At 41.1% G+C, this 12959-nt stretch overlaps 1 protein-coding gene across 4 annotated transcripts in view; it reads left to right on the top strand.

Moving 5' to 3' along the window:
* The first annotated feature begins 17 nt into the window (after window positions 1-17).
* LOC110148600 (trans-L-3-hydroxyproline dehydratase) overlaps window positions 18-12959 on the top strand; it is a 39257-nt gene continuing 26315 nt past the window's right edge. The window contains exons 1-5 of one of the 4 annotated variants that reach the window (XM_070469422.1): window positions 23-667; window positions 4120-4289; window positions 7038-7160; window positions 7247-7384; window positions 11996-12059. In XM_070469422.1, coding sequence (XP_070325523.1) covers window positions 160-667; window positions 4120-4289; window positions 7038-7160; window positions 7247-7384; window positions 11996-12059 — 1003 coding nt within the window. In that variant the 5' untranslated portion in view covers window positions 23-159. Of the gene's footprint in view, window positions 668-4119; window positions 4290-7037; window positions 7161-7246; window positions 7385-11995; window positions 12060-12959 lie in introns of all 4 variants that reach the window. The other 3 variants (XM_070469424.1, XM_070469425.1, XM_070469423.1) reach the window with 3 other exon arrangements.

Raw genomic sequence — 12959 nt, 5'->3', positions numbered from 1 at the left:
CGAAGCCCCGCCCCTCCTCGCGCTTCCGGGTCTCGGCTCGGAGGCCCCGCCCCCTGAGCCGGCCACAAGGCCTGCCTCTGTAGGGCGGAGGGTGTGGGTAGGTTCGCGACGTGAAGCGCGCGTCGGCGTGGCGGTAGAGTTCTCTCCCGGAGGCAGACTATGGCGGGCCCGCTGACTGTGCCCCGGCTGCCTCCACACGACCCGGGGACGCCGGCGCTGTCGGTGGTGGACATGCACACAGGCGGCGAGCCCCTGCGCATTGTGCTGGCGGGGTGTCCGGAGGTGGTCGGCCCCACGCTGCTGGCCAAGCGGCGCTACATGCGCCAGCACCTTGACCATGTGCGGCGACGGCTCATGTTCGAACCCCGGGGGCACCGGGACATGTACGGAGCCGTGCTGGTGCCGAGCGAGCTGCCCGACGCGCACCTGGGAGTCCTGTTCCTAAATAACGAGGGCTACAGCTCTATGTGCGGCCACGCGGTGCTGGCGCTGGGCCGCTTCGCGCTCGACTTCGGGCTGGTGCCGGCGCCCCCGGCCGACGCCCGAGAGGCCCTGGTCAACATCCATTGCCCGTGCGGGCTGGTGGCCGCCTTCGTGGAGTGCGAGGGCGGCCGCAGTCGCGGCCCGGTGCGTTTCCACAGTGTCCCGGCCTTTGTGCTGGCCGCAGGTAACCGGCGGGACTCTTTCGGCCCTGTAGCCCAGGACCCAACTAATTACACTAACTGTCTCTGTAGGCTGGAGCCCACGAGCGCAACTAACCCACCCCGCAAGCTTTTACAATCAATCAGAAGGTAATTCTAAATCCCTGCAAGTGGATGTCAGCATTTTAGCCTTGTGAATTTGTGTAATGCATGCAATTTGGGGCTTCTCTAGTGGCTCAGCAGTGGAGAACCACCTGCCAGTGCGGGACGCAGGAGGCTGGGTTGGGAACATCCCCGGAGAAGGTAATGCAGCTCGCGCCGGTGTTCTTGTCTGGGAAATCCTATGGACAGAGGAGCCTGGCAGGCTGCAGTCCATGGAGTCGCAAAGAGTGGGGCACGACCTAGCCACTCAACAATACCCAAATTGATTATCTCGCAGAAGTATCCATCTGTGGTTTGGGGAGAGCCTTGAGGAGTACAGAGTTCCGTGTTTCCCTTACTCAAAAGCTTCGTTCCCCTCTCTCAGGCATTCCTGAAGATTTCACAGTTGGATAAAGCAAAGTCCACCTAGGGTCAAGGAAAGTGCAAAGACCAACCACGAACAGGGCTCCAGGATGGCTCAGAATATGCTTGCTGAGCACATTATCGCCGCTTGACAAGTTAGTAAACACAGATTGCTGGAGCTCATCTGTAAAAAGTGTCTATCTTCCTAGAGATACAAAGACTGCAGAATATATCAGGTTGCTAGTTCTCTAGGAGTGCAGAGCCTTGAAAAGGTTTTTGTGGGTTCTCTAGTACAGAGCCTGTATGTCATGCTAAACAATGTAATTATAATCTTTACAAAGAGGGAGATCCTTAAAAATCCTATCAGTAAAGGCTGAATTCTATCAGAGGAGGCTTTAGTAGTCTGACTAGAACTGAGCTGTGTGCTAATTTAGTCAGTACAGGTATAGGGTTATCACTCCTTTTCTTCAGAGACTTCAAGCCATGCAAATCATTCTGTTAATTTAATCTTGAGCCTCCGGGTGGATTGGGGTTCCCGATTAACCTGTTTATGAATGTTATGAATGATGCAGTAATAGCCCAGGTGTTTGAGAGTCTTAGACCAACCTCAGGCTCCTGAAACACAGAAGTTGGTAAAAGAATGCCACTGGGAAAACTGATACCATTTGCCCAGAAGAAATGGTGTCATATTGGATTGGGAGGGCACATAAGGGAGACAAGAATTTATGTTAGGGTTGCATCTTAAAAAATCTCAACTGTTAACTGGCTTGGTTACCTGACTTCCGCCCCCAGGCCACCCCAGCAGCGGATTAGAAGCACTCTGGATTTTGTGGGAAATGACAGCTGGCAGCAGGATCACCAGCTGTGTACATCATAGTTTGGGGTTGGTTAGAGTGGGAGCAACCAATATGACAAGCACACTAGTTCCTGAAAGCATCCCTGTGTGACCATAAAATAATCAGTGGGCATTAATGGTCACTTTGAGTCATTAAGAAAATGAAATCCTTAAATCCTCTACTTTGAAAGTTGCTTAAAAGGCAGACTGATAGTGTTCAAGATCATTGCTCTGCCCCTTCCCATCTCTAACCTTGTGGAAGGGATTCTATGTGTCAGTGTCATCTATAAAGAGAGGATAACAATAGTCCCCACTTCAGAGTTGCTGAGCTCATTGCTATGCCACCCAGCTAAAGTGAAAACTAATTTTCATCACTGTATTTAAGTACTAGAACAGTATGCAGTCAATGAATGTTTGTTGAGTAAATAAATGAAACTCAGAGCAGAATATGTTCATTGGTCCTTGTAAGAGCCCTATTCCTGCTGGGAGTTCAACTTTGGGCTTTCATATTAATATTTATTGCATTCCTAATCTGCCAAGCATTCCCCACACATTATCACATGGAATTCTCAAAACAATCCTCTTTGGAAGGAAACAGTTCCATTTTTTACATGAGGACTCCAAAGCCACCCTTAGCTTTCCCCATTCTGGCAGTTCCTCATTTCCATCTATTTCCTCAGTCTCCTCTCATTAAACCTGCTTTGCATGTTGCATCAGCATCAAGATAAAACATTTCCCTCTTTTGCTGTTAAGTTCCACTGGCATGTTTTACTCTTGATTATAAATTTGCTCTGACACATTATGTGTTAAAAGGATTCTGTGATTCTGCTCTGAAACTGATAGCTCCCTGGTGTCTTTGTATGACTCACTGTGCAAACCAAAGAGTATAAGAACTATTTGACTTTCCATAACTTAATTTTTAAATTGAGACCCCTTTGCCCTGTTGTTTGACTTTGCCTCATCCTTCCATGGGCCCTCTTCTGATATATGTGTGAGCAAAGGTTTCTTAAAAGCTCCATCTTGGAGACAAGGGCCTTAACCACTGCATAGTTAACCAGGGAAACATCATCTACCCCATCCAGTGGCCCCTGCCCGTTTCTCCTCCTCCCTCTTCCTGTTGCTATCTCTGCCACATCCCTTAGCCTCCTCACTGTGCTGTGGGAAAGACCACACAGGTCTGCGGTCAGAACCTTCCATCTCTTCTTGGCCTAGAGGAAATTTCTCTACTGACCAGGAGGACTATTCTCCCTTTGGGACACTCCTTTGCCAACAAATCTTCCCCTGATAACTTAGGTTTCTATGAACCAAAAGCTGAAAGACCTGCTTTCTCCCCTGTTGTATGCCTCCCCCAGAGGCAGTGATCTTTAAGCCCATTTGACTTAAGGAGGAGAAAGAGAAGAAAATGCAAAGAAAGGAAAACAGTTTTAATGTCCCAAAATATCACCAGCCCATTCCTTTGGAAATACAAATTCAGGATTTCAAACAACTGCAGTTCAGGTGAAATTTGGGGTATATCAGGGACTTAAAATACCCAAATAAAAACCCTGATGCAAAATGATACTGTAAAGGCCAGTGATTCTATAATGGCTTTATTCTGGATATTTGCCTGCAGGATACTTGAGATGAAAATTTCTAGATAAGTATCTGTAACTTGGATAGAAAAAAATTTTTTTTTTTTCATTTTGTTTTGACGGTATAGCTGAAGAAAACCAGTTTGTGAATAGGATCCCAAATCCTCACTGTTTTAAACCTTTCCCAATAGTATGAGAGGGACCTACATTTTCCTTCATAGTTTCACACATTCATATCCCAGAGTTTCCTCTCTCTCTCTGCTTCAATGATGTTTTCTAGAAAAGATCCTCAGTTAACAAAATATATAAGTATGATTTAGGAAAAACATGGCATTCAGATCTAAAACTTATGCAAACCTCATTGAAATTAAAAATAGATGTACTTAGCTAAAGGTCTGTTATTATTTACTTGATGCACATTCATTTTCAAAATTGATTTTTGCTGCATTCCTAAGATAGGAAAAAATACTCTTTGCTCCCCCCCCACCCATTAATACACATGAATTTAAAATGATGTGAATTTTATTGCTGAAATACTAAAACTTATTTTCAAACACATCTCTTTTAGATTTCCTGGTGGATGTTCCCGGTCATGGAAAGGTGGTGGTGGACGTTGCATATGGTGGTGCATTTTATGCATTTGTTAGTGCTGAAAAGTTAGGACTCGATGTTTGCTCTGCAAAGACAAGGGACCTCGTGGCTGCGGCAAGTGCGGTGACAGAAGCAGTGAAGGCTCAGGTCAGTACTGATGCTGCTGTCATAGCTGATAGCCTCCTCTGTGGCGTGAAGGAAATATAAATGACATGTCTCTACAGAAAATTAAATATCTCCTCTCTGCATTTAAATTACTAGTCGTGCTAAGAACAGGGTGCTGGTTATAATCTTAAACTCTAGAGCAAGACTACCTGGGTGTTGTAGATTTGCCATTTGTAACTTTTGTAACCTTAAACAAGTTACATCGCCTCCATGTGCCTCAGTTTTCCTATCTGTAAATGGAAATTATGAAATTGGTGCTTCATAGGGAGTTGTAAGTCAGTATGTGTAAAGGACTTAGAATAGTGCCTATGCCATAGTAAATGTTAACAAATGACAACTGTTAACTTCAATAATAATAATAATATAATTTGTGGTTACTTAAACAAATAGAAAATAGATAATATTACACTTTGAAATGCTTTTGATATATGTGGTCATTCTGCAAAACTTGAAAATAATGAATGTCAAATATAGCTTACAAAATAGATTTCATTAAATCTGATCAGAATTTCTCTTATTTCACAGAGAATATTAATTCCTAGCTAGTGAATTTTTTCTATATTGCTGAGAAGTAATAACTCCAAGTAATAACTCAAGTAACTCCAGTTTGACTTGGGAAAACTGTTGTTATAAAATCAGTTTTGATAATAAGTAATTCTAGAATATTCTTTCACTTCTAGCACAAATCTGACATTTTACCTAATTAGGACCTATATATAAAACTCATATACATATTTGAATGTTTTAGCATATGAAAATTTAATTATCGCTCTAGGTAAAGATAACTTAGGAAAGATAGAATCTAGAATACTTCTACTAATAATTATTTAAGGCCTTTTTAACATATCTGAGGCTTTAATTTAATAAAATAACCTATAACTTTATAACCTAAATAGCAAAGGGAAAATATATACTATAACCCTGTTCTAAATTATCATTTTTCCAGGACTTCCAATACGAATATGTAGAATTATTTTATCATGAAAACTTCTGAAACTCTGGACTTACATCTGTTTTCTGTTCCAGTAAGCAGACAGCTAATAGTTTGAGTTAACAATTTGACACAAAATAATTTGACCTTATTTTTAAATAAAATCAAGAGGAAAAGGCATTGTTTTCCTATAAAAGGAGGAAGTTTGAACTTCTCGTTAAAGCTAGAACGTCTCACTAAGGTGGTCAGGGGCGGACTTTGAGGGAGGAAGGGTTCTGAGGAAAATATGAGAAGTTCTGTCAGTGATGAAGCAGGCAGTAGGTCTACTTTGTGAATTGCTGACCACTGATACTGCTTATGCAGATATAGGCAAAGGCCATTGGGAGGGAAGGGGGCTGAAGTAGATGTAATATAAATTTGTCCTTATCCTTTAAACAACCATTTACCAAGGACTTGTTGTATGTCAGACACTATGTTAGATGCTGGAGACCAGAGGAAGAACAAACCCCACCACCGTCAAGGAGCTCAGTCTAGTGGGGGAACCATCCCTGTGTGCAGTGTGATGTACTAGTGCTATCATGGAGCGGACTTGGGGGCTTTAAGGGGGTGGAGAACAAAGGTCCAATATGCAGCCTTCTTTAACTGAGTTATAGATGGACTCCTTGGATTTTAAGACTCCAATCTATTCAACTGCTTTAAATGATAGGTAAGTGGTAGGGGAATGTACTAACCATTGGGATACAATAGAAGTAAGATTATAGTCATCTTGGCCAGGCTAACAGATGTTACAGAAATCCAGAAGTTAAACAACCAGACCTTCCAAGAAGAACAGGAAGCATTGCACATTTGAGCCTGATCAAGCGTTACTGGAGAAGGCAATGGCAACCCACTCCAGCACTCTTGGCTTGGGAAATCTCATGGTCGGAGGAGTCTGGTAGGCTACAGTCCATGGGGTCGCGAAGAGTCGGACATGACTGAGCGACTTCACTTTCACTTTTCACTTTCATGCAGTGGAGAAGGAAATGGCAACCCATTCCAGTGTTCTTGCTTGGAGAATCCCAGGGACGGGAGCCTGGTGGGCCGCCGTCTGTGGGGTCGCACAGAGTCGGACACGACTGACGTGACTTAGTAGCAGTAGCAGCAAGCTTTATAGCTGCCCTGCCACTGCCTGCTTCTGTGTGTACCTGCTGCTTTTTATGATACTGACTTCAGTCCTTTATAATAAGCCGTTTTTGCCCCATCCAATTGCTTTTCTTAACCTAATAACTTCTGCAACCTTATACTTTTTGCTTGCTCTTGGCCTCTTACAGTTCTTGTGTTTATCAGTGATATTAATTTCAGCTCTAGATACTCATTGCTTGACTTTTCTGCATTACCCTCTTCAAGCTCCTTAGGGTGAGAAAAAGATTGCCTTTCTCTTCCTGTTTGAGCAGCCATGGCTGGCCTGTGAATTGACTGTCCTGGGGTCAATGCTGAGGTCAGTGCTTCAAAGAGTGCATATGTTTAGGGGTTAAGTGTACGAAATACGGCTGTTCCTTCAGTAGAGGATACATGCAGGATGACTTCCTTAGAAAGGGCTCAAAGTGTAAGAATCATACCTTCCAACAAAAGTATCTTTATTCATCTAGAAAAATATGTAATTTCTAATATCAATATTTAGTGTGTGACCCAAAAAATATTTTTTAAAATGATAAAGATGGAAAAATTATATCTAAGAGTACCCCATATCTGTTATTTAAAAAATAAATTTGAATGAAAATATTTATTTTACATGTGGTTGTTAATTATTTTATTTACAGTTTAAAATTAATCATCCTGACAGCGAAGATCTTGCTTTTCTATATGGAACTATATTGACAGATGGAAAAGACACTTACAGTGAGGAACCAACCACCAATATCTGTGTGTTTGCAGATGAACAGGTATTAAAGCTGGGGTTTTTAGGCACACAGCGAGGTAATGTGGAACTAGAACACTGTGAACACTATCTTCATTTATTCTGAAACAGGTTGACAGAAGTCCTACTGGCTCAGGAGTGACAGCTCGAATTGCCCTTCAGTATCACAAAGGGCTTCTAGAACTGAACCAGACCAGAGCCTTTAAAAGCAGTGCAACTGGCTCAGTATTCACAGGGAAGGCTGTGAGGGTGAGTGGTACCTGTAGCTTCTTGTCTGTAAATATCTTACAGATTCTGGAGACCTGAGTTGGATGTTAGATAAGTTTCTTCATTAAGCTCTTAGAAGAGAATTTTAACTCTTCAAACAATAATTTGTTTATTACAACATGCAACAGATTTATTATTTATAAATGAATTAATGAACAATATGTTTAATTTCCAATATAGAAAATATTAATTGATATAAACTAAAAAACTCTTTGAGGCCCATATTCATTTTAGGATTGTTTGTTCTGGTTCTGTAAAAAATGTCCTAGGTATTTTGATAGAGATTGCATTAAATCTGTACATTGCTTTGGGTAGTATGGCCATTTTAATAATATTATGTTTTCCAGTCCAAGAACATGGAATATCTTTTCATTTCTTTACATCATCTTCAGTTTCTTTAATCCATGTGTTATAGTTTTCAGCATATAGGTCTTTCACCTCTTTGGTTAAGTTTATTCCTAGGTATTTTTTGACCCAGTTTTAAATGAGATTCTTTTTTTTTTTTTTTTTTTTTTACTTTTTCTGATATTTCATTATTAGTGTATAGAAATGTGACAGATTTCTGTATATTAATCTTATATCCTGCAACTTAGAACTTTATTAGTGCCAATAGTTTTAGGGTGGAGGCTTTAGGGTTCTCTGTATAGAGTATCATGTCATCTGCAAATAGTGACAGCTTACCTCTTCCTTTCCAATTTGGATTTTTTCTTCATATCTGATTGCTGTGGCTAGGATTTCTGATACTAGGTTAAACAGAAGTGGCATAAATGGGCAACCTTGTCTTATTTCTGAATTTACCGGGAAGGCTTTCAGCGTTTCCCCATTGAGTATTATATTGGCTGCAAGTTTGTCATAAATGGTCATTATGTTGAGATATTTTCTCACCATACCCACTTTGATGAACATTTTTAATTATGAATGGATATTTAATATTCTGGGATTTTTTTCTGCAACTATTGAGATGATTATGTGGTTTTTGTCTTTCCTTTTGTTAATGTAGTGTGTCACATTGATTGATTTGTGTATGTTGAACCATCCTTGTTACCCTGGTGTAAATCCAGCATTATCATGGTATATGATCTTTTTTTTTGTATTGTTGGATTGGTTTGTTGAGAATTTTGGCCACTATATTCATCAAAGATATTGACCCGAATTTTCTACTTTTTTGGTATCTTTGGTTTTTGTATTAAGGTAATGGCTGGTGATGTCCTCAAATCTTAGGGTATAAAGGGATTCTGAGACCAAAATGTTTGAGAACCATTAAACTAGGTTTTGGATTTTTTTTTGTTTTTATTCTATACGAATATTCCACTTTATTTTTTTAATTTTTTTTGAATATTCCATTTTATATAGTAAGATGTGAAAGTGCTGAAAAGTTATGGAAAGTAGAGTTCTTATTAATATAGTGCTAAGTATCTTCAGTCATGTCCAACCATTTGAGACCCCATGGACGTTAGCCCACTAGAGTTCTCTGTCCATAGGATTCTCCAGGTAAGAATACAGGAGTGGGTTGCCATTTCCTTCTCCAGGGGATCTTCCCAACCCAGGGATCCAACCAGGTCTCTTAAGTCTCCTACATTGGCAACTGAGTTTTTACCACTAGTGCCACCTGGGTACCCCTTATTAATAGAATGTAATAAAGTTTCAAATGTGCTAGCAGAGCTAATTAATGGATTTACTCATAGCAGTAAGTGAAATCTACTATAATATGATTAAATTGCAGCTGGTAAATTAATATACTCAGAAAGAGTCCTTTAATATAGCAAATAAATTATCCTAATAAAGATTTTAAATCTAATATAGCTGTTTTAAAGTTTTGTTTTTCTGAATACTGAATTTTTCTGTAAGGGATTTCTACACAATACAGTGATCTTAATGGAATACCATGTTATATGCAGAAATTTGAAATACATTGTCCTCAAGTCTGAGATTTAAGATAACATAGTAATTGTCAACATTTATTGGGTGCTTCACTATGTGTTAATTTCTAAGCTCAGCATTTCATATGTACCATCTCATGTAATTATCACAAGAATCCTATGAGAATTTAGAGTTCAGACACTTTGCCAGAGGTCAAACAGACAGCAGAGCCAGGTTATGAAGATAGGTCTCTCTGAGCAGACACTGTGCTGTTAAACACCACATTTTCTTGCTCTGAGGCAAAACATTTGATGCAGATGGGCAGTTTCACCCATGGGAGAAGGAACTCTATTCTCAACCACCCAAATCTTCATCCCTACCATGCTTATCTGTGCCTCTCTCTTGAGTCTAACACTGTCCACTAAACTCATTTCAAGATGATTGTCCCAGGGATACCTCAACTCATTAAAAAGTTCTTCTTTCTTAAATGTGTTATTTCCTATCTCATTCCCCATCTTGGTTAATGGTCGTGCAGCTGCACTTCCAGGCTCGACACTGTGCTCATATTTAACTCATCTCTAAGAAGAGGTGGCAAGAATACACAGAAGAACTGTACAAAAAAGATCTTCACGACCCAGATAATCATGATGGTGTGCTCACTCACCTAGAGCCAGACATCCTGGAATGTGAAGTCAGGTGGGCCTTAGAAAGCATCACTACGAACAAAACTAGTGAAGGTGATGGAATTCCAGTTGAGCTATTTCAAATCCTGAAAGATGATGTTGTTTAAGTGCTGCACTCAATATGCCAGCAAATTTGGAAAACTCATCAGTGGCCCCAGGGCTGGAAAAGGTCAGTTTTCATTCCAATCCCAAAGAAAGTCAATGCCAAAGAATGCTCAAACTACCGCACAATTGGACTCATCCCACACTAGTAAAGTAATGCTCAAAATTCTCCAAGCCAGGCTTCAGCAATACGTGAACCATGAACTTTCAGATGTTCAAGCTGGTTTTAGAAAAGGCAGAGGAACCAGAGATCAAATTGCCAACATCCGCTGGATCACTGAAAAAGCAAGAGAGTTCCAGAAAAACATCTACTTCTGCTTTATTGACTATGCCAAAGCCTTTGACTGTGTGGATCACAATAAACTCTGGAAAATTCTGAAAGAGATGGGAATACCAGACCACCTGACCTGCCTCTTGAGAAACCTTTATGCAGGTCAGGGAGCAACAGTTATAACTGGACATGGACCAACAGACTGGTTCCAAATCGGAAAAGGCTGTATATTGTCACCCTGCTTATTTAACTTATATGCAGAGTACATCATGAGAAACGCTGGGCTGGAAGAAGCACAAGCTGGAATCAAGATTGCTGGGAGAAATATCAATAACCTCAGATATGCAGATGACACCACCCTTATGGCAGAAAGTGAAGAGGAACTAAAAAGCCTCTTGATGAAAGTGAAAGAGGAGAGTGAAAAAGTTGGCTTAAAACTCAACAGAAAACAAAGATCATGGCATCTGGTCCCATCACTTCATGGGAAATAGATGGGGAAGCAGTGGAAGCAGTGTCAGACTTTATTTTTTGGGGCTCCAAAATCACTGCAGATGGTGACTGCAGCCATGAAATTAAAAGACGCTTACTCCTTGGAAGGAAAGTTATGACCAACCTAGATATCAATTAAAAAGCAGAGACATTATTTTGCCAACAAAGGTCCATCTAGTCAAGGCTATGGTTTTTCCAGTGGTCATGTATGGATGTGAGAGTTGGACTGTGAAGAAAGCTGAGCACCAAAAAATTGATGCTTTTGAACTGTGGTGTTGGAGAAGACTCTTGAGAGTCCCTTGGACTGCAAGGAGATCCAAGAAGTACATCCTAAAGAAGATCAGTCCTGGGTGTTCATTGGAAGGACTGATGCTGAGGCTGAAACTCCAATACTTTGGCCACCTCATGCAAAGAGTTCACTCATTGGAAAAGACCCTGATGCTCGGAGGGATTGGGGGCAGGAGGAGAAGGGGATGACAGAGGATGAGATGGCTGGATTGGGCATGAGTTTGAGTAAACTCCGAGAGTTTGTGATGGACTGAGAGGCCTGGCATGCTGCGATTCATGGGGTCGCAAAGAGTCGGACACGACTGAGCAACTGAACTGAACTGATTTTCACCACCTGTGGACAGCAGCCCCAGGCCTATCAATTCTGCCTCCAAAGCATCTCTGTATTTTGTTCTGCATTCTCACTAAAAACTGCCCTCCTGTCTCTAGATTTCATTGATGAATTATAGTTACCTCTTAACAGGTTGCTGGGTTTCTAGTCTCTCTCTTCCCCAACTAGTTCCCCACTTTACAGCTAAACTGAATCTAAAAACACGAATACAGTCACTTACTTAAAAGCCTCCCAATTGCCTACATGATCGCTGTGCTCAGTTGCCTCCAATTCTTTTCGAGCCTATGAACTGTAGCCCACCAGGCTCCTCTGTCCATGGGATTCTCCAGGCAAGAATGCTGGAGTGGGTTGCCATGCCCTCCTCCAGGGGATCTTCCTGACCCAGGGATCGAACCCACACTTCCTATGTCTCCTGCACTGCAGGTGGATTCTTGACCACTGAGCCACCGAGGAGGCCCACTTAACTCTTGGATTCTCTTTAAAATGATAAAATTTGAGAATACAACTTTTAGGCTAGGTAAACTATGCACGCAATACCTTGATATTTTTCTTTCATCATCTTTTTTCAGGAAGCAAAATGTGGTGATTTTAAAGCTGTCATAGTGGAAGTATCCGGACGAGCGCATTACACAGGTACCGCAAGTTTTATAGTAGAAGATGATGACCCACTGAGGGATGGATTTCTTCTCAAATAACTTCTATGGCTTGTAAGGGCTTTCTTTTCCTAGAAATGTTATCATTTTTTATTTTTCTCTGAATTATGTGGAAAACTATATCCAAATTGTACATGTAAACCAACTGAGATTCTAAAATACTGTGGCTAAATATAAAGTCATTATTCCTCAGCTTGTACATGTATATTGGTATACTATCACTTACAGAATACAAAGTATCCAAAATGCAGAATACTTTTCTAATTATGAACACATCAGGTAAAATTAAAACTTTAGTTCTTCTTACTTACTTAGTTCTTATTACTCTGTGGTAGTTACTGTGATATTTTGTTTTAAATGCTCTAAGCTTGAACTGTAGCCCTCACAGCAATGGGTCTTACAAGTTCATTATTTTAGTCTTCCAGTTTTTGAGTAAAATCATGCCCTCTCTCTGGAGAAGGAAATGGCAATCCACTCCAGTATGCTTGCCTGGAAAATTCCACAGTCAGGGAGGCCTGGTGGGCTTCAGACTATGGGGTCGCAAAGAGTCAGACACGACTGAACACACAGTACATGCCCGCTCTCTAAGCATGATGCAAGGGAGACATATCAGTCAACACTTAGCAGTCTTAAACTGGGAAGGAGGGGGGTGGTCAGGTTCCTTGGGTGGAAGTTGTTGTAGCTGCTCTTGGGATGTCCTCTAAGCTAGAAAGACCAGCTCCTATCCCCATGAACTTGAGAGAAGACCAAGAATCAGTCTTTTGATATATCATTAAGGCTCTTATAAAAGGGTTGTTTATTGCATTATTTAAGTATAGGTATACAGGCGGAGTCAATCAGTGAATCTCTATAGTGGGGCAAATCTCATACTCTACCAACT

This window comes from Odocoileus virginianus, chromosome 6 (assembly GCF_023699985.2).
Source record: "Odocoileus virginianus isolate 20LAN1187 ecotype Illinois chromosome 6, Ovbor_1.2, whole genome shotgun sequence".
NCBI lineage: Eukaryota > Metazoa > Chordata > Mammalia > Artiodactyla > Cervidae > Odocoileus > Odocoileus virginianus.
Note: the sequence above shows the minus strand (reverse complement) of the source record. Positions and strands in the feature narration are given on the sequence as shown.